Raw genomic sequence first — 21097 nt, 5'->3', positions numbered from 1 at the left:
AGGAAAGCAAGCTTCTTCGACTTGCAATTCCTTGAATGTTCCAAGTGACAATAGACATAAAAATCACAATTAGAAAGAAATAGAACACCGCTGTCAAGAATAGTTCAACATCACATAGATGATAATGAAATCACAAGGCTAATGCACCCCTTTCCTAACATTGTTCCACTACCGAAACACTACCTATATCAGAAGGATTAATCAGAGGTATGCCAGGATCATTACCAACCACCAGAAGATCAACTAGACTTTGATAAGAGCAGTATGCTAATAAAAGAGGTTGTCCATCATCAACTTTGAGAGGGACATCATCCTGGAACACTGAGCTACTAATCGTGCCTTTCCCTGCTTGCCCAAACACAATAGTATGTTCCCCAATACTAGCTGCATTGGTCAAAGTCTTATTAAAGTCCATCTTTGGAACAGGCAGACATGAAGAGGATGGGGCGCGAGAAGAGGATGCCACATCCATAGCCCTATGCTGTTTATTAACCATTTTGGGCTTAGACTTACTCTTATTAGAACCCAAGGATCTAGCACTTGAGGACTAAGGGGAGCTCATAATAGAATTATCTTAGGCCTTAAAAATTAAATCAGAACCTAACCCAGTGTTTAACAGAGGGACTCCTAAAAGCCCAGACTTTTTATTTCCTAGAACAGGGTCCTTACACTAGGAATCATCATAGACAATTTCCTCTACTACATTATCATACATCACGGAGAATTTAGAATCCATAGTTATAGGAGCTGATTGCTCCTTGGTAACTACCTTACCTTTCTCCCCTAATTTTTGCTTAGATGGGGCAGAATTTAAATTTTGATTATCAACTTTTTTACTGCCCTTCTTACCCGATTTCTTCACAATCATCCAAGGGCCATACTTATCAACAACTTTTGTAGGAGCCACCACTGGAGGGTCAACTATCAGGTTAACAGAAATGGCTAATGAACTATTATTCCTTACCATAATAGGATTTTCATCTCCCAAACCATTCTATACCATATTTGGATCAACAGCCACATTCTCATTAACATGACAATTATCTTCTTTAGTGAGCTTGCATTTATCTAGCCGATGACCATAACAACCGTAGGAGAAGTAGATTTGATGACTCCCCTCATACTCAATACACTTAATTCGACGCCTCAAGCGAAACTTTGACAAGAGAGGTTTCGATAGGTCCACTTCAACACAACCTCTAGCATATTTACCTCGAGTAGCTTGAAGAATCATGTCATCAACATGCACTGTCCTCCCAATCTTATTGCCAACTTTTAATAAAAACAACTTATTAAAGTATTCAATAGGGAGATTAGGAATCTGAATCCATACCATAACTTTGTCAATGGAGGCCTGCTCAGGATCAAAATTTGGTTGCCACTCTCGAACCAACATGTAATGGTTCGAAACCATCTAAGGACCGCCAAATAAAACATGTTCATACTCAGTTTCATTCGAGAATCTAGCCATAAAAAAACCATTCACAAGATCAATAATATCTACCGGAGATTTTAATGACTAGAGTTGCTTTAATCTCCTTTGTAGATAATTGAACCTAACAGAGTGCCCCAAAACCTTAAGGATGAGTGTAAACTTCTAGGGGTCACGAATCAACTTCTTCTCTCCTTTAGATAGCCTAATAGTAGGGCATTCTGAGTCATCGTCATCTTCAAACTCCCCATCAGACTCATCATCCGATAAATCTTCTACTCTATCAGCTTCAAATCCCATCTCAAAATTAGAGGGAACAGTTCCCCTGAAGGCATCTCTAAACGAAGACTTATGTTTAGACTCTTTATCAGCAAAACCATCTTGTGTACCAGCCTCTACACTAATAGGCACACCTTCACTCGAACCATCACGCACCTTAACCTTTTTCAAGCTTGGTGAAAAAGATTGAGTATTCTTAAAAGGAGGCGATAGAGAAGAGGGTTCTCCCGTGGCATTCATCGTTATATAGATATATTGATTTATAGTAGTCAATTAAATTTAATTTTTTATTTATTTAAATAATAAAAAATTATAACTAATATAAATTATAAAAGTTTCTTTTACAAATCCAATATATCATACAGATATATATATTATCCCGCGTGGCGTACATTTATTATTAACCGATTAAAAAAAAAAACCTCAGAAAATTGGACAAGTTAAAAAAAAAAAAAAAAAAAAAAAAAAACTATTCCTATAAGCATTCTAAATCGAGAGCCTCAGCGGCCACCTTCCTTCTAAAGACTAACCCGGCCCCCTTGGCTCCCTCTTCTCTATTTCTCCAGAGTTCCGATTCTCTCACTGCTCATTGTCTTTGCCTCTGCACATAATCCCTCATCTTTTCCTAGCCCTCAGCCTCTCTCTAGGTCTCGCCTCTGCACAAAATACGTCGCCTCTTAATCTTGCCACCCAGGCTCCTGAGTTGTGCACAGAAGAATGCCCCTCGCAGGTCACTTCACAGATCTTTCGCTTTTGTTATTATTATTATTTTTAATTTATTTTTGCTTACTGCTCAAATCTGTGTGTTATTCCATAATTCTATAATTCCTGCCGGTGAGTGTCTTTGTTCTATATATTTTGGTTTTCTTTAATGGAAGTTGACAGTACCATTTAACTGATGCTTTTACTGTTCTAGTTCTATATACAAATTTTCCAAGGTGTATAGGAATGGAATTGTAGCTAGCTCTATATGCAAAATTTCAAATCTGGGTTGACTTTTTTTTTTCCATTGATAAAATATTCATGTGTGTGACCTAGTTTAGCTTGATTTGAAGCTACAAATTCTCTTAAAGTGACTCAAAATTATGCTGTTTTATCTTATTAATTTTGGTCAATAGTCAGCAGCATTTCTGTCTTTAATGGAAGTTTTAAGTATCATTTTTCACTATTCCTTTCCCCTTTTACAGCAGGCTTGCTTGACTTTTTACTCTCAATGTGGAAATAAGCACTATCATTTTGATTTAATATCCTGAATTGGAATCTACCTCATATTTGTAGGTAGAAACCTAAGTGGAAGAACCGGTGGTTAAATAGGATTAAAATTATTCCTCTCCTTTCTGTGTTTTCTATAGATATGATCTGTTTCTTCTTTTCCCCCTCTATTCATAATATTGGAATTTCATATTCTGTAATAAATATTCCATCATGTAATTTAACAGTGCACTTGGAAATTCTTTGTATTTCTAGAAACATAATTGTAAGAAAATGAAGGGGAAAAAAAATTGATATGCCATTACTGCAACCTCTGTCAAATCTATCTACGCCATTCAGATTAGTAGCAGTCATTCAAAATTTCAGATTTATTTAATTATTTGTGCTGGCAGTTAGGAACTTCAGCACACATATTGTTTGTCCTGATGCTTGCTAGATGTGCTTCTTTAATTTACTTGATTACTGGCAAAACATCTATGATGAAGATTGATGTAGATATTGGATCATCCTCACTAGCAAGGAGTGTAATTGGCCTTGTCCTTGGGTATGTCACGAGCTTAGTTGTTGATTTTGCAATTTTGATAGAGGTTTGTCCTTCTGTTGCATTTATTTCCAAAAGAAGTTCCCTTCTTATGTTTACTTGTGTGCATTTGATATTATAAATTGCTATGAACCATGACAATTCATGCAGCTTTTTCCCATCTATGAAATATTTTCCATAAACAAATGAAGCAATCACTGATGCTTTTCTGCTTGTGTGCTCTTGAAATTAATGGTGGCTTTTTGAGAATTTAGTAAACGCGTAGTTGAGATGATTTGAATATCTCGTTCTTTCTTGGGTGCATAATTGTATATTTTGAATGTTAAAATGTATGTACTACTACAGTAGCTTGTTTCAAATATTTGGAATCTTGAAATGAATTTTTGTGTTTGTGACATTAATGTGTATTTTCCCAATTTGTGTGAAATTTCTATATTCTCCTAGATTTTGTAATTTCACGACATGTCCTTCTTTGTGCCTTCATATTGATTTCATCTTATCTTTTTGGCTGATGGTAGTCCAGAGTTCGGTAAACTAATGACAGCAAATTAGCGATGTCACCCTTATAATTATGGACTTAAATCTTACATTTCCATATATTAGTAGAAATCTTATACTATTATCTAAAATAGTTGTAGGACTTTACTGGTTAGCTGTATATGGGGCAGGGCAGGGCAGGCATATTTGACATTGCTTAGTCTCCACTGTTGATGGATGCATCAGCAGAGTCTCAGATCAAGCAACATTGATTCTGAATTTCTGATGCACATTTTTTTGGATTGGAACAGCATAATTGCATCAATTTTGAACTGGTTTTTTAGAACTGTCCTTTCTTTTGTGGCATAGAAAATTGCTAAAGCGGGTTAATTGTTGGAAATTATTGCAGAAATGAGCATGTTTCTGTTTTTAATTTCAATACAAATTGATATCCGACTCCATTAAAAGTGTCTCCATGCATAAGATTTTTGTTACTGCAAAATCTAGCTAGAGGATTAAATATATTCAGGTTTTCCCTTTTTAGTGCAATCAAATTGGATCCATGATTCAAATTTGTAGTATGGACAAAAATCATTGAAAAGAAAAATTATGTTTTTAAAATACATTTCAATCATTGTTAAATGTTTAACACTTTCCTTAGAATCTATGTTTTGGAGTTTTACAAGCTTCCTTTGAACCCCATCCAATTTTTTTATATTTTCTAATTTGTCTTCTTTTATCATCTCATTTGAAGATTGTGCACCATTTCTTGAGAAACTGAAACTGCAGCAAATTGGAACCTGCAGGTTCAAGTTGTTGCTCTTTTCAGTGATCTGATTTTCAAATCATTCATTGAATTTGCTGTCTTGTGGTTAAAAATTTATGTTAAATTTCATCAGAAATGGTAAACATGTCAGGCTCCAATAGTCCAATTGGATATTGGCATGGAGAATATAAATAGCAAACAGCTTCTACTCTTTTATTTTTCACATGTTTTTCTTCTTTTGCATGAAGAAACTCCCTGCTACAGCCATGTTTCTAAAACGTGGAATGTAAACTTTAAGGAAAAAGGACAAGATTAAACAATGAACAATGAAAAAAAAAAAAAGAAACAGAAAGGGCCTCTGGAAACAATATACTGATGAGCATGAATTTCCTTGCATTCTTGTTTTCTTTTTCAAATTTGTTTGCCTCTTTTTTGGCTATGTACATGATCAGTGCCTAAAGTACTATTTACCAACCAAGGCACGCTGAAGAGCTTTGCCATGATGAATTTGAAAATCTTGTTCACATTTATATTATGTTTAGCACTTGAAAAGAAAAGGGTCACCTTCATTGCCTTGGCATATACCCACACATTAAATTATCAATATTGATATATAAAGCGTTCTGTAATTGTTAGTGCTTGATTCTTTATTTCATTTTTTCCCCCTAAATCAGGGTAATGTGGGATGATTTTCACAAAAGGGTGATCTCAGGCAAGTGAGCGAAGAGGTTGCCAAGTACAAGGTGGAGTAACTAATCTCTTTTTGATTGATTCTCTTTATATGTTGATTTTTTCAAATTCAAGTTTATTGCTGATATTGCTGTTGGAATGTTGATTTTTTCCTGATTGGCTTTATTAGTAATTCTGCTGATATTTAAATCTCAATAATTCAGTTTTTTTTTTTATATTTTTTATTTTTTATTTTGTGCTTAGGAATGCACCTACTGTCATTACTTTTGTAAGTCAAATTCTCTTTCCAGATGATTTTTTGGTATATTTTATCGAAATTAATTCTCAAACTTTCAATTAGGCCCTCAAATTGATCCTGCCTTAATGAAATAATATATTTTTAATAATAAAATATTGTTTTCTCTAATTTTAAATTTTAAAAATTATTTATTATTTTTAATCAAATTAAAAATTAAAAAAAATAAAAATTCACAAAGAACACAAAGTACTACCCCAGATTCAATTAGAAACAAGCAAAATTTCATAACATCCAAAGCAACAATACCAAAAAAATCATAGCAACAATAGAATTAGGGCATCCATACATATAATGCAAGATGAGGAGCAAGTTCATATCCTGGCATGTTTGCCGGCATGTTTGCCAGCATATAAGCAGGATACATAAATTATTACTCCATTTAAACTTGCTGTAGCGGTGTCTAAAAATGTAATAGGTGAAACCCTGAAAAACAAAACGAGAATGTGAAAGAAGTAAAAATTTTGGTATTTGGAGAAGGGGAAGTGAGTACTGATGGTCAAGATATAGACCAAAATAGGAATGAGCCATCAAAAAAGGAGATCGATCTAACAAAAGAAAAAAATCTCCACAGGTGGGGAATACATTTCAATAGGACTAGAATCAATTCATAAATAGTGAATTGGACCAATGTTCTACAATCTCATCTATGATGGGTGGAGCTGATGGGACTGAATCAAGGGCCAGCTTCATGTGCAACCCACAAAACATGTGAGCAAGCAAACACGTCTGATATTTGGGAAGGGGTCCTTCGGTCTTTGCCGGAGAGAGTGAATGGGTTATGGGGGAGAGATGTTGAGAGTGGGAGGGTTCCTTGGGTCTGTCAAAATGTGTCTTTGGGAAGAAGAAGAAGAAGAAGAACTTGCAAGGGGAAGATCTGGGATTTGGGATGGGATTTTGTGTTTTAATTCTTAATTTTTGTAATTTTTGTTTTTAATTAAAAATAATGGGATTGAGATCGGGGTTTTGAGATGGGATTTTGTAAGAAGAAGAAGAAGATCTGGGATGGGATTTTGTGTTTTAATTTTTTTAATTAAAAATAATAAATAATTTTTATAATTGAAAATATAAAATTAATATTTTATTAATAAAAAATTTAAGATATTATTATTTTAGATGAATCATTATTATTATTATTATTTTTTAGTTTTTGAAGGAAATGCATCTTGCCTTGAGATTTTGGAGATAAAATATTTATGTCTATGAGCTCCTTATTGTTATAATTTGACTATTTGAGATTAAATTTTTAATGTGTTGTTTTTTGGCATGTAGTTTGTTTCATTTATAATGATTTTTTAAATCATTTTCAAATGTGGGTTGTTTTTTAGCGTTGAAGAAATGACGTGGGCAAGTGTAAGGCAAAAAGTTCTCTCTGGCAGCTCCTCTGCTTCTTCGGTTAGTTGTGAAAGAACTTTCTTTTATTTGAATGAATTTGTTGTTTCCATTTGCATAGCCTTCAAAGCATGTTATTCCTCTTATTTATTTTTCATTGTCTTCCTTTGAAATGATCGTTAATTGCCCTTTTTAATTATTATTTTAATGTATTATGCTCTGTTTAGTCACTGAGAAAGTGTACAAAATAATAAAAAAAAATCAATAGAAAATGCAAAGCTTTAGTCTTTCTTTTTTTGCTTTTTTACTTTTTAGTAATATTATATTATTGTTAAATTCTCAGGACTGAAAATGTTACATTTGGTCATGGAGATTTGCTTTTGAATCAGAAAGGCTTGCTGCTTATCTTTGGTACTAATTTGCAATCATTTGTGTATGGCAGCGCAGATCTTTTAATAATTCTCATGTCCACTTCTAGTTATTTTCAGTCGATTGAATTATTGTTTAACTAATCATGGCCGCCTTAAAAATGAGTATTACAAATTAGTTAGATTTTCTTGTTTTGGTATTGTTTTACCAATCTACTTGTAGATTTAAAACTAATAGACCAGAAAAGGCTGGTTATACAAGTATAGTTGTGGGTTTCAGTTGTATTTTTTGTTGTCCACTAACTTAACTTCTATCAGATACAAGGATAACAGCAGTACTCAACTATCGGGCCTTTAAAAACTTCAATTTGTAGCACTATGCTATCTTGTAATTATTATTGGTGTGCATTTTTCTATTTTGCATTAACAATAGCTAGGAAACTTTTTTTTTTTTTAATGGAAACTTCTTGTACCATATTAAAAGCTTCCAAGGAAATTAGGCCATCCTTATTGATCACATGTGACTTCGAATAACAGAGATGGTAACTATTGTTTGATTTGACTTGTTTATTCTTATTTTGTTGCCTGTGTAAGATAGCTAATATGACAAGGCATTGTTTTTCTAATTCTTTGATCTGTATGAAAAACTATTGACATCTATTAATTTGATTTGATTTTGTTTAATCTGTCAATTTGTCAAATAGTTAGTTGGCTAAAATGGCTATTGCACTGATATAGAAAATGAAGCAAGAAAAATAAATGGGGAAAATTAATGACTTGTGTAATTAGCTTAACTAGTTTGATTCTTTTGAGTTTGCAACTGCAAACCATATAGCTACATGTAATATGGCGTTTTTTGCCTAATTATTATTATTATTATTATTATTATTATTATTATTATTATTATTATTATTATTATTATTATTAATAGTAGTAGTAGTAGTAGTACTAATACTAATAATAATACTTATTATTGTTGTTGTTGTTATTATTATTATTATTATTATTATTCCTTGTTGAATTCTTTATGATTTTTCATATTATTTGACAGTTTTTTCTTTTATTTTTATTTTTATTGCTTGTTATTTCCTAAGTTCCATTTAGGTGATTGTTAATGACTATGAAGGTGTCTTTTTTCCATTCTTTCCTTCACCAAGAACTTCTTTTCTTTTTTTTTTTTTTCCACCTTTCTTATAATTGATATGTAAAAATTTTCTTCTTAGGTCATGTTCTTAGCCTATGGTGACACCAGAGCAAGTTCAACTGCTGTTGATTGCTCGATACAAATTTGATTTCAAAATCTTTCACTCTCTTGAAACCCTTTTCCACTGCCAACAAGCAAGTCTCAACAAGTTTCTGTGTTGGTCTTCCCATTTCTGTTCTGAATGCTGATTTCAATTCGCTCTTATTTCCGGTTATTGTGTTACAGGAACTCATTATGGCCTCAAAGCTACTTAAAATTGGTATCCACGAGGCTAAAAGCCAGCTGGAAGTCTCTCTAAGGCAAGCCTTTGAGGAGCTTGAACCTAAACTAAGACCCCCCTTTTCCCTGGCCATTCCAAGCGCACAAGAATACTTACAGCTCAATCATGCCATTCTTTACGGGCTTTTGACTGAACCCCAGTTGGCCAAAACCCATGTTAAGCATCTACATGCCATTGTTACTGATGGATATGCATTTTTTGTTCATTTGATGGTCAAAATCGTTAATGATTTGTATGCTAAGCTTGTTGATTCAGTAAAGGTTCAGTTGATTTGGATCGTTAAAGAAATGGTCGGTGTTTTAGGAGTTGGTTTTGGTGGCTTGTTGGTGTCTTTGTTGAGGCAAATTATTGGTGGGGATTTTAGTGATAGGAATTTGTGGTTGTGTTTCGAGTTGGTGAACCTTTTCCTGAGTAAATGGGATTGTTTAGTAGAAGAAGAGCCATTGGTTTTAACTAGCGCACTGTATGCATATCTTAGGTTGTTAGCTGATCATTGTAGGTTATCAAGCAATGTGAAGCTAGAGTCTCTGAAACTACTAGAGATTAAATTTTGTGTGAAAATGTTGAGAGAGCAATTTCATTTGTGTATGAAGATTGGGAGGGACCTTATTAGATTACTGCAAGATTTGGTTCATGTCCCTGTGTTTCGAGCTTTATGGAAGGATTTGGTACTGAACCCAGGTGAGTTTAGGACTGCAGGATTTTCAGATGTTTCTCAACTGTACTGCTCTAGGACATCAAGCCGGTATTTTTTGCTTCGGATAACACCTGACATGGAAACCCAGTTGAGGTTTTTGCTTATGCATGTGAAGTTCGGGAGTCAAAAGCGGTACCAATTATGGTTTGCGAAGAAGTTTCTTTTCGGACCAGAGAAAGAGACTCTTATAGTGGACATTGTTAGATTTATATGTTGCGCACACCATCCATCCAATGAAACTATCCAGTCAGACATCATACCAAGGTGGACTGTTATAGGATGGCTATTGAAAACTTGTAGAAAGAATTATGTTCAAGCCAATGTGAAGTTGGCCTTATTTTATGACTGGCTTTTCTTTGATGAAAGAATTGATAATATAATGAATATCGAGCCAGGAATGCTATTAATGGTATGTTCAATACCCAAATATATTGACATGACTCACTCTCTTCTTGAGTTTTTGTTGCTGCTTGTGGAAAATTATGATGTGCATCGTACACATGTTATTGTTAGGGGTCTGTCATCAGCTTTCAATTCACTTGTTCAAAAAGGAGTGGTTCGCTCGCTGGATGTTTTGACATCATGTGATGCCCTTTCTCCTTTTCTGAAAGAGAGACTTGGGAGGTTATTGTCAAGTTTGAAAGTTGGTGTCCTTAACAAGATACAGCTTGCCCATCTTCCTCATGACTTTGTACCACCCTTGAGTTTGCAAAATCTGTCCTGTCTGAAAAGTCCAATGCCAACACTAGAACAACAACCTGCAGATGAGGTGGAAGTTAGACTTAACACTGAACATGCTAATACTTCTTTTACTTTTTCAGACAGCTTGGTTACTACTTCTTGCCCATCCATTAGCACCAGTGAAAGTCAAATTGATGCTATTGAGAATTTGTTACAAAACCTTGCAGATGGTATAAAGAAGTCAAGCGCACTGGGTCTTCAGATTTTGGAAACAATACTTCTGTCACTTGTGAATTTGGATGATCAAGCACCAACACTTGTTTCAATTTCTCCTGAAATGTTATGTTCGAGAATAGCAGATCAATTTGAATCAATTGACTGCAAATTATTTTCTCCACCTGATAACATTCCTAGTGCTTCTTGTTCTGGCCATGAAATTAGGTCTGCGACAGCCTTATTGACTCGTACCTTCATATTGTCACAGCATCAGAGGATGCAAGGAATGCTTTTATTCTGGTCAAAGAATGATTTTCCTGTAGGAGTACACTTATTGTCTTATGCATCACAGCTAGCTTATGAAGCACATGCAGCAGGTTACTTGGGAAAAGCAAATGCAATAGTTGACAACAATTTTGCTAAGTTATGTAAGTCAGACTTCCCATTATTGAAGTTTCATATTGATGGATATTTTTCTTTGCTTAATGGAAGAATAGAACATTCTCTTGAAGACACTGTTCCTACTTCTGAAATGGATAAGTTTATTACCAAGTTGGTGGAAAATGCTTTTGCTGCTTACAAATGTTTTCTTGAGTGCTCTAGAACTGCTTTACACAAATTAGATGATATATCTTTGTCCAAGCTCCTTATATGTGACATAGTTTCATGTTTAGCGTGGGAAAGGAAAAAAGCAAAGTTCTTATTCTGCAGCATCTTCCATCACTTTGCTGATCTATGCATTGGTGAGGAAGAAATTATAAGGTTACTTGTGAGTCAGTTGGATCATGCTGATCTTGTTGATATACAGTTTGAAATTGGATTGAAGAAATTCTCTATTTTCGGTGAGAACACTGAGACCATTTTTGTCTTAGTGAAGAATTCACTTAGCTGGGATTCTTTGGAGCAGCATAAGTTTTGGGGCTTGATTAGATCGGAGCTTGCCATTTCCGAGGTTCTGGTGGAAAAGATAATTTTGCAATTTCTTTCATGTGCTGATCTGGATGTTAATATTAGTGCCATTGCAGTTGCAGGCCTTCTTACGTTGTGCAGTAGTTGTGCACCCACACCTGAGCTTGTTGGGACAATCATGATACTGCCTGATAATGTTTTCCTGGACTTTGCTGCTACATCTTTGGCTACATGGATTAAGTCCAATCCCTCAATGCTATTTGACAGTTTGGTGAAATTTTCAGAGAAACTTGACAAGAATGGTGATGTCTCTGCTGGGATTACAATTAATCGTTCTGCAGTTCTATGGTTATTGAATTATTTTACCACACAAGGGTTGAATGCCTCAGATATGTTGAGCAATTTATCCTCAAATATTCAAGGTGGATAAGTGACACCATCATGGTGGAATGGGAATATTAAATAATGGTTCATTCATCATATGGCAAACAGCTGATCCTACAACCTATTTGATCTGGTATATGGTGTTTCAATTTGAATTTAGATTTCATTTTAGAAAATTGATTGAATGGCCTTGCCAGAGATTTTTACAATTCAAATTGATTTAGAAATTCTGTTTCTTTTTTAATGCTTGACATGTGGATTAATTCATTGACTGAGCTTGTGAATTTTTTTTTTTTTTTAGATTCCATGAAATTCCTTTATCTGTTGCTTAATGGGCTTATGTTATCCTTTCAGCTTTCATTATTTTGTTTATTGGGAAGGCGGCTGTGGCTTAGACCAAGACAAATCAGGATAAGCTTATGATATCGTGACAGCAATTCTGTTTTTCCTACAGAAATCACCTGTTTATGATGGGCTTTACCGAGGTTGGCATGATATGCAATGATGATTGCAATGCGTGTTTCTACACTCTCTTCTAGCTGGAATTGCTGGCACATTTGATTGTCCTCATGACATGATACTCTTTTGAACAGGATATCTGCTGCTGTATTCAAGTGAGAAGATGAATACAAGGATATTCACTTCTGCTGTATTCACTGCTAGCCATGAGTTCAACGCCAAATCTCTCAAGCATTTCATATTATAGTCAAATGTGAAATGGCCAACACCCTCTTGCTGAATCTATCCAAGGCATGTGATGAGAACTCAGTTTTTGATCTTCAACAAGTGTTAGAAAAGTTCACTTTCAGTACCATAGTCAAATCTGGTCACTATCAGAACTTCTGTCACCAGCTTTTGAACCAGCACCTTCTACAACACCATGCGGTGAGGAAATGGAGCAATGACTGAGGTTGGAAATGAGCTCCTGTCAGTGTCTGTTTCATGGTCAAGTCCATTTAGTCATGGGATTGATCCTCGGAGGGTAGTTGCCAGGATCCCAGGAGTGGCTGTCCTGAGGATTGTTAGTGACATGTCAGCTATGAAGAGGTACTATGAACAGCAGCAGTCCATAACTGAGCTTAGAGCCATAGCATTTGCGGAGGCTCAGTTGGGGGAGCCACTGAGGGAGGATGGTCCAATTCTTGGAATGGAATTTGATCCCCTGCCACTAGATGCTCTTTGTGCACCTGGGTAAGTTTGATTCTCATATGCTATCATTTGGTCCTTTCCCTTTTTTTTATGATAGTTCATAGAAATGGAAATCCTTTTTGAAAGTCTGGAAACTTGCTATAATTGACAGCCTTTGTTAGGACAATATCATATGGATAATAGCAGTCAGGATTATTTATGATATATATTTGGATCAGGAACATTGATGCATGTCTTTGTTAATCATTTAAACAGTTGTTCTTTTTCAATGAGATGGATTGGATGAATCTATGAAACTTAAGTGTCAATGAGAGATGACATTGGTGCTTCTTTATATGGTCTAAACTATAATGTTAACCGAGACAAGATGTTTTCTGTGGTAGGTTACCCATTCCTTGCTATTTGGATTACCAAATGAAGAGAGCTTGAGCGTAAAGAATTTTGCTGGAATATGGAATACTGATGCCAGTGACTCTGAATTATGCAGGGATGTCACTGTTCAAAAATTAAAATCCACGGGTGATGAGTTTCTTTGGGCTACTTAGCAAGCAGTTTTATAACAAGATTTTCAAATTATTATGAAATGAAGTCAACAAATGCTCTAAAAGGAGTTGCATTTTCTATTTTTTAAAAATGTTTTCGATGCATTGGCTGATGTGTGTTAGCTACTTTAGTCTTGGCCATGGTTTGATTTGAGTTTGATATCGAAATGGTCATAGTCTGGTCAAAACCATACTGAAATTGGTCAATGATTTTGGTCTTGAACCAGCCCAGATCAGAATCAAGATAATGAATTGGACCATATTAGTTTTGACGTTGAATCAAATTGAAATGGTGATCCAGCTTGGTGATTCAATTTGGTTTGAACCGTAAAAAATTATCTCAATCGTAGAATTGTGTCAACCTTGATCGAATCGAATCAAATGGAAATTGAAACCATGGAGAATCGGCTCACTCCAATCCGATTTAGAGTCCTTTTGATCACGAATTGAAACCGCCGATTTGGATCTTGCATGAGCCTGTGGCTGCCTGTACATTGACATAGCTAGAGGCCACCGCGAATCAAGCGGCATTGCTTAAAAAATTGAAGTGCCTGGTTGAAATCAGAAAATTTGAACAAATTTCGATTAATTAGAAGAAAATGAACGGGCTGCTGCTAAGCAATACGATGAACAAAATTAATTATGAAAGAGAAACATGCTATGATATCCCAAAACTTTCTATAACAAAAAAAATATATGAAATAATAAAATAATAATAAATAAAAATCACTTTTTTTTTTTCTGGGTTGAATTAAAAAGGCATTCTACCATGGAAACACAAGTTAGCCTTATTAACTTGAGAGCCATAAAGAATAACAGTACGGAGCCTGAGGTTTTTGTGGTGCAATCTCTTAATATTTTTAAGGGGAATTTATAGTTTGGTCCTTAGGTTGTGTCCTATATTATACTTTATTCCCTAAATTTTAAAAAATTAATTATTTAGTCTTTGTAATTTTAATATTTACAACAATGTCATTCATCTATAGAAGAACTAAATTGTCCTATATATTAAAATTAAAGAGACTAAGTGTGCTATGGTGCAAAATTTAGAGACTAAATAACTAATTTCTCAAAATTGGAGGATTAAAATATAATATAGTATAAAATTTAAGAATTAAATAATTAATTTTTAAAAATCTAAGGATTAAAGTGTAATATAAAACAAAATTCAGTAATTAAATTGTAAATTTTCCTATTTTAAAAGGAGCATATCGGCTTATGAAAGTATTCATTTCTTTGCCGTGTATAATCCTGGAATAGCATCCTGCACAATTGTGCGTGATGATAGTGAAGAAACTTGTGCATGAGTCTTGTCAATTTTGCAATATATCTAAAGAAAGAGAAGCTATCATTACCTAATTGAAAGAAATTTCTTGACAAGTAAATGTCGCAATCATTGCTGATGAGAAATGCCATAAAAATCAGGAAAGGGAGACCATTTGTAGGTGTCCTTTCTGCTCATTAATTTATCAGGAAATAATTTTCACCATCTCAATTCTGCCATTGTGGAATGCTTGTTAATGGCTCTATCCTATGTAATCAATGCAAAATTGAATCCTGTTTCAAAATGCCAAATCTGAGTTCTAATTTGTTATCATTGTTGAGTATAAACCTTCAACATTTTCTTCATTACATAAAATGTTGAATTGTAAAGTTACCATAAACCCTTAAACATTGTTCTGTAGTGAAAATAGGCAAAATGTTGTCTCTCATGTAGATGTAGAAGATGCAAAAAGGATGACTTTACATTGGTTTAATGACTGAGACGTATTAACCGGCTCGAATTTTTAAGCACTCATGACTTGGCATTCCATACCATCAAACCATACCCTTCTTTTTTTGGAAGTATTGGACTCTTACTTCATCCAACCCTAAAAAATACTAGTGACTAAAAATATACCATTCGTCTGATAAAATCATGTTCGAGTTTCCGTGCATACGAGTCCTCATTTTATACCATCAAACTCAGAATGTTCATGGCAATGGAAAATTTGGCATTTGCCTAGAAGGAAGAAAAGAATTCTAATTAACAGGGCCAAATATTTTTGGTCTTTATCATGGACAAGTCATTAGACTAATATTTTATCTCATCAGAGAAATTAGTTAATTTTCAATGCAATAAAAAGTAGTTTAATCAAATATGCAACATAATTTTAAAATGTAATTATCAAGAAAAAGAACAATCATTAAATCAATAAGGGGATAAAAGATCCCAACATTAATCATCGGAATCATGTTTTATTGAATACTCCAACCAGATATTGAATATATTTATGAGCTATCACCTTAAAATTTAGGACAAACTATGATCCGAAAGAAAGACATACACTCACCTATGTTAAAGGACAGCAATTCTCAAATGCTCAGCAGCAGACAGAGAATATCAAAATCCGTTACTAAATTGGCCACAAATTGTATCACGAAAAACCACTCAATTCCTCATTCTATTTTGATGCTCATAGTTCCTAAATAGTGTATTCACAGAACATGCTCTCTTTCCTTTGAGAGTTGATCTCAGGAAGCTAGAAGTTTTTTGATTCCTGCTTTCTGCTCTGATGTTAGCCTTGTTGGGAACTTAATGTTGAACTTGATTCTCAGATTTCCTCTCTTTGTTGTGTCTTTTTGGATTGGCATTCCTTCTCTTGGGATGACTTCCTCATAGGTTGGATGAATCACACTGTTGATTGGAATGGATAAATTCCTTCCATCTAAGGTAGTGAGATGGACGGTGTAACCTGTCAGTGCTTCAGCTAATGAAATTTTTTGTGTAATAATTAAGTCATTTCCATCACGAGTGAACACAGGGTGGGGTTTCTCATCAATTATGAAGACAAGATCAGCAGGTATGACATTCGGTTGTTCATTCCCTTTCTCTGGGAAGGTGATCTTTGTGCCCTTCTTCCAGCCAGGCTTTATGTCAATTGTTAGGATTTCCTCCACCTGCATGGTCTTGCTGCACCTAGAAGAAAACACAGATGTTATAAGATTCAAAATCAACTGCTTAAATTCCAGTTGGATTATAAAACCACATCACATTAATGATTATTCTTTTCTTTGGTTACAAAGCAGGGTACCCTACACTACGCTGCCCCTACTGTGAAAAACTCCACAAGGGTTATCCTTTTTGACATATGCAATACGCTGCAAGCATAGCAACTTCAGGTTTCCAAGTATATTTTATGCAGTTGGCAAAGCCAGCAATTCCATGGTGACATATTCCCCTTGAAGAATTGAGTCTGACAGAACAATGCAACCCCTCACTAGATGTAGGGAACAAATGTGTATCTTACACTAAAAAAACCATTATTGCTTGGTACAATAAAAAGAGATATAGACCTGTCTCTCCATTTTTGACTAACTACGCTGCAACTTAGGTCTTCAAGTCAACATAGAACTGAGATCCCCTAAACCAGAAGGGAGAATCTGAGATCAAAGTTCTCTCCCACCAAAGTCTATGACAAAATGTCTCCAGATACCTTAACAAACTTGTACAAAGTTGTTTAAGACTTTGAGATAAGAAACCATAACTAATGGCAAACAAATCAGCCCCATACTCCCCTATCACTTAAAAACAAGCTGCCATTATTGTAGTACTAAAAGCAAGAGTGCCTGCAATAAATAGCTATTTCGGGAAACTAGAAATTACCATGGGAAAAGCTTTTAATTCTTGACTGGACCAAAATAAGCTAGAATCAAGTTGAAAACATCTCTAATTGAAGCATTTACCAAAAGGGAAAATCTTGTGGCAGAATATTGAACCAGACCTGTGACTCTAGACACAAGTAGATAAATGACATTCAGCATGGTCCAATTTAAGCTACTCTTTAATCTTTTATCTTTATTATAGTTTATTCAGAAACAAACCATTCTAATAGCCCTAAAGACAATGTGTTTGCAACATTTAAAAGAAACAAGAAATGCCAACTGGAAACTTAGTAATTCCTCAACTAGATCATAAATGATCTATTGCATCCAAAGATATGCAGAGTAACCACATATGCAACTTTTTTATTTAGGTACTTCAAAGCACTGTTATTAGAACCTCACGATTCTCGACTCAAATCTTATGATTTGCTTTGATTCCCCATCCTACCGATTCAAGTCTATGGGAAGAATGTTAAATGTACCTAAATTGTGACAGAATCTTACGATTACATTTGATAGTGAAATGGGAGTCTCAGCACGTGCACAATGATAATCATTTGTCTACAATTCAAGATTCATAATTTATAACATAAAATAACATAACATAATAAGAATATATTGTTATATTATAAAACATCATTCTCAATAGATAAATAATAATTTATATTTATCAAAATATGTTATTGCGATTTTTTTTAATTATGTTTTAGAACATATAACATTTTTTAATTAATTTTGAGAATATTTATTGAATCTTGCGATTCAATTCTCGATTCACAAAGTGAAAAGTGAAGATTTTGATTTTCGATTTGACAACTATGCTTCAAAGCAAAATTCCATAATAAGAATACCAATTTCTCAATAAGAACATCATAGCATCAAATATGAATTAAAACTAAGGAGAATATATTCTATGACTGCGTATGAAATATCCTATTTAACTACTGTCACCAACAACTGACACTTAACTCAACTCAACTCAATTAAACTTTTATCCCAAAAATTTAGGGTCGACTATATAGATTCGCTTTCTCCACTCTAAACGATTTTGGGTTAAATCCTCAGAAATGTGTAATGCTTCTAGGTCGTGTTGTACTACTCTCCTCCAGAAATGTCTAACAACTGACACTTCTAAGCAGGAAATTTCCCTTTTTTTTTTTTTTTTTTTCTTTTTGGAGTAATTGAGTCTACAATCTCTTAAAACAGAAAATGCCAATTCTTTAGCTGGCTTAGTAAGTATATGTAATAAGTTAAATTCTAAACATCAATGGGCATTATTCTCCTGATCTAAGCAGCAATAAACACTGCATATGTAAAGATAAAGCAAACAAAAAGATGCTCAATTTATCAAACAGCAGACAGCCACAAGTTAAACTCTCAAATTAAAATTTAAAGAAAAATGATCTACAATACAAAACAAAGAAAAATTAAATATCAACATACGAAGGAACTACTTGGCCATTACCCGCTCATGTCAACAATCTCTCGAGAAATCTTCATCTTTTTGGTAGTCCCCTTGTAGAGCTCCTCCAGACTACAAGGTAACCTATTCTCAATAGCAGAAGCTTTTCTAGGACCACTTTGATGCATTGAACCTCCTCCTCCATCACCAAAAGACCCAAAGATATCATCACCGAATATTCCACTTGAGAACCTTGTTCCTCTCATGCCACCACCACCTCCCATGCCTCCAAATGGTCTTGAAAACCCAAAAAACTCTGCAAAAATATCATCAGCACTCCGTGGATTGAATCGGAATGATGCAGGAATATCTCCAGTGAAGAAGTAGGAAGTTCCACCAGCATCAGGGGGTGGCACCGAGCCTTTTAGACCTTCTTCACCATATTGGTCATATACTGCTCTTTTCTGGGGATCACTGAGAACCTACAAAAAATATTGAATTTTTTTTTTTGAAAAGAAAGTAATCGAATTATTATGTTTTGCATGCATTTTGCTAATCGATAATCTATACCTGGTATACTTATAAAATTAGGAGCTATGGGTTAGAAAAAAGGTAGAATCCTTCAAGGTAACACTAAAAAGCATAATAATTACAAGCTGCAGTGAGATATGTGTTCAAGAAATTTGACAGCCACCATTTCAAAACAAAGAAACCAGTATGAAAGCAATTAGCTATAGGCCACAGTGAGTTTCAATACAGGAGAACGCAATTCCAGATACTTAATCATAAGCATCCCAAAAAATATAAAAGGGAATTTTTGTTTGCTCATTTTCATATTAACATAACAGTCAAAACACAAAAAATTTGATTTCGATGAGGCAAATCGAATATATACCCAGATCACAAGATGAAACCTTTGAAGGATGATAAAATGGATACATCTGTGAAAGAGAAAAAGATTGAGAAATATATTGAAGGGTACTAATTAAATCAAAGGCACAATACCTCATAGGCCTCGGAGATTTGTTTAAACTTAGCTTCAGCCTCTTTCTTATTATTGGGGTTCTTATCAGGATGCCATTTCATGGCAAGCTTCCTATAAGCCTTCTTCAAGTCATCATCTTTCGCATTCCTGTCTACTTGTAAGATCTTGTAGTAATCTACCCCCATCCTTTCTATTCTTTCCTTTCCTTTCCTTTCCCTTCAAACAAACAAAAGCTTCGGTTCTCTGCTCGGTGACGGCGGGTTTCGAAGCTCTGCACTTGATGATGTTGGTGGTGGTGGTGGTGTATTACTTGCGTGTGGTGCTCGTATGGTTTTGCTCACCTGATGATCTGAGAATCCTGTGGAAGTTTCCAGAAATAACGACACTGTTTATTTTTTGGCCTGCTATGATTACATGCGGTTCCGACACTATAAGTGTCACTGCCCAACCCCGTGACTGCTTACTAGGACCCGTATGGCTAATCCGATGGCTTCTGTTGGCTTTGACAGTTGAGGTACATCTCATCATCGTCCGATTTCAATAAAAATATTAAGCCGCTAGATCCTCTCCCAACAACGCGATGACCTGTATTAGGATTAAGCATGCGGTTAAAATTGAATTATTAAAATTAAATTAATTAAATTATTATATTTTAAAAATTAAATCAAATAAATTGAATGAAAAATTAAATTAAATTAAATTATTTTATTTTAATTTAATTTAAATTGATTAATTTTTTAATTTTTAATTTAAATTTAATTTTAAATAATTTGATATGATTTTAATCTTAATTTAAATATAATAATTATTAATTAATAAAATTAAATAATTTAATATATAAAATTATATATAATTCATAAATTTTTATAAAAATAAATTAATTTTAAAATTAATAAAATAATTTAATTTAATTAATTTTTTTAAAATTAAATTGAATTAAACTTTTAAAATGTAAAATTAAATTAAATTAAATTATTTTAAAAATTAAATTAAATTATTAAATTAAAGTGATTTGATTTAATTTATTTATAAAATATTTAATTTTTGTCTTTTTTTGTTAAAAAAAATAAAATTACCATTTAAGTTTACTAGGTTTTCTTTCATGACACCTGCCATTATTCAATCCTTAATTTTTTTTTATATAAAATACAATCACTTTTAATTTATTTTTTTTATAATAAAATTATGAATTCAAAATCTGTCTTTAACATGAGTGGAATGGAGAAGATAACCTGAATTGTTCGGAGAGTGATGAGTGGTGCTCATCTTTCTGACAAGAACCTTCTTATAAGATTTGATTTCGATTAACAATCTTTTCCAAAAGCATTAAGTATAAGAGGCTTTTTAAGTTGTACATAGACATTCGATTGAGTTTAAAAACGTCAATTGGATGAAAAATATCAATTTACGTTTGAATACATGAATTTATTTTACTTAATTCAAAAAATAATTAAGTTAATTTCAGTAAATAAAATTTTAATTAAAAATAAATATAATATATATTTTATTTAATAAACATATTTTAAATAATAAATTAAAAAAATTTAAATATGAAATTTAAAATAATGGATTATCTTGTTCATCAAATAAAGTTAAAGGACTATATTATAA

At 33.6% G+C, this 21097-nt stretch overlaps 3 protein-coding genes across 14 annotated transcripts; 2 read left to right on the top strand and 1 right to left on the bottom strand.

The window, feature by feature from the left end:
* The first annotated feature begins 2210 nt into the window (after nucleotides 1–2210).
* Nucleotides 2211–12350, top strand: LOC110638901 (uncharacterized). Of its 11 annotated transcripts, none has more exons than XM_058150128.1 (6): nucleotides 2211–2441; nucleotides 5382–5450; nucleotides 7021–7087; nucleotides 7368–7435; nucleotides 8822–11896; nucleotides 12118–12350. In XM_058150128.1, the coding sequence occupies exon 5, from the start codon at nucleotides 8831–8833 to the stop codon at nucleotides 11807–11809; it is 2979 nt and encodes a 992-aa protein (XP_058006111.1). In that variant the 5' UTR covers nucleotides 2211–2441; nucleotides 5382–5450; nucleotides 7021–7087; nucleotides 7368–7435; nucleotides 8822–8830; the 3' UTR covers nucleotides 11810–11896; nucleotides 12118–12350. The 11 variants fall into 11 exon arrangements, with proteins under 11 accessions (XP_058006111.1, XP_058006112.1, XP_058006103.1 ...); XM_058150129.1 differs by having other exon boundaries at nucleotides 7368–7457; XM_058150122.1 differs by lacking the exon at nucleotides 7368–7435 and adding an exon at nucleotides 3316–3467 and having other exon boundaries at nucleotides 2217–2441.
* Nucleotides 12351–12357: 7 nt separating this feature from the next.
* On the top strand, nucleotides 12358–13595 carry LOC131181546 (homeobox-DDT domain protein RLT2-like). Of its 2 annotated transcripts, none has more exons than XM_058150132.1 (2): nucleotides 12358–12954; nucleotides 13400–13595. In XM_058150132.1, exons 1-2 carry the CDS (start codon nucleotides 12665–12667, stop codon nucleotides 13455–13457), a joined length of 348 nt encoding a protein of 115 aa, XP_058006115.1. In that variant the 5' UTR covers nucleotides 12358–12664; the 3' UTR covers nucleotides 13458–13595. The 2 variants fall into 2 exon arrangements, with proteins under 2 accessions (XP_058006115.1, XP_058006116.1); XM_058150133.1 differs by having other exon boundaries at nucleotides 13296–13559.
* Nucleotides 13596–15640: 2045 nt separating this feature from the next.
* Nucleotides 15641–19884, bottom strand: LOC110638900 (uncharacterized). The gene is made up of 3 exons (XM_021789622.2): nucleotides 19507–19884; nucleotides 18565–18983; nucleotides 15641–16407 (listed from the first exon to the last, which is right to left on the bottom strand). The coding sequence occupies exons 1-3, from the start codon at nucleotides 19669–19671 to the stop codon at nucleotides 15969–15971; spliced, it is 1023 nt and encodes a 340-aa protein (XP_021645314.2). The 5' UTR covers nucleotides 19672–19884; the 3' UTR covers nucleotides 15641–15968.
* Between the last annotated feature and the right edge of the window lie 1213 nt (nucleotides 19885–21097).

This window comes from Hevea brasiliensis, chromosome 7 (genome assembly GCF_030052815.1).
Source record: "Hevea brasiliensis isolate MT/VB/25A 57/8 chromosome 7, ASM3005281v1, whole genome shotgun sequence".
Taxonomy (NCBI): Eukaryota; Viridiplantae; Streptophyta; class Magnoliopsida; order Malpighiales; family Euphorbiaceae; genus Hevea; species Hevea brasiliensis.
The sequence above is the reverse complement of the archived record's forward strand: the minus strand, read 5'-3'. Positions and strand labels throughout refer to the sequence as shown.

What these genes read in the sequence shown, in the direction of transcription:
- LOC131181546 (XM_058150132.1), top strand. Translation starts at nt 12,665, where the DNA reads ATGACTGAGGTTGGAAATGAGCTCCTGTCAGTGTCTGTTTCATGGTCA. An exon ending in GATGCTCTTTGTGCACCTGG is followed by an intron (nt 12,955 to 13,399) that starts GTAAGTTTGATT and finishes TGAATTATGCAG; the next exon opens with GGATGTCACTGTTCAAAAAT.
- LOC110638901 (XM_058150120.1), top strand. Translation starts at nt 7,031, where the DNA reads ATGACGTGGGCAAGTGTAAGGCAAAAAGTTCTCTCTGGCAGCTCCTCT. An exon ending in GCAGCTCCTCTGCTTCTTCG is followed by an intron (nt 7,088 to 8,821) that starts GTTAGTTGTGAA and finishes ATTGTGTTACAG; the next exon opens with GAACTCATTATGGCCTCAAA.
- LOC110638900 (XM_021789622.2), bottom strand. Translation starts at nt 19,671, where the DNA reads ATGGGGGTAGATTACTACAAGATCTTACAAGTAGACAGGAATGCGAAA. An exon ending in AAATCTCCGAGGCCTATGAG is followed by an intron (nt 18,984 to 19,506) that starts GTATTGTGCCTT and finishes TATTTTTTGTAG; the next exon opens with GTTCTCAGTGATCCCCAGAA. An exon ending in GAGATTGTTGACATGAGCGG is followed by an intron (nt 16,408 to 18,564) that starts GTAATGGCCAAG and finishes TTCTAGGTGCAG; the next exon opens with CAAGACCATGCAGGTGGAGG.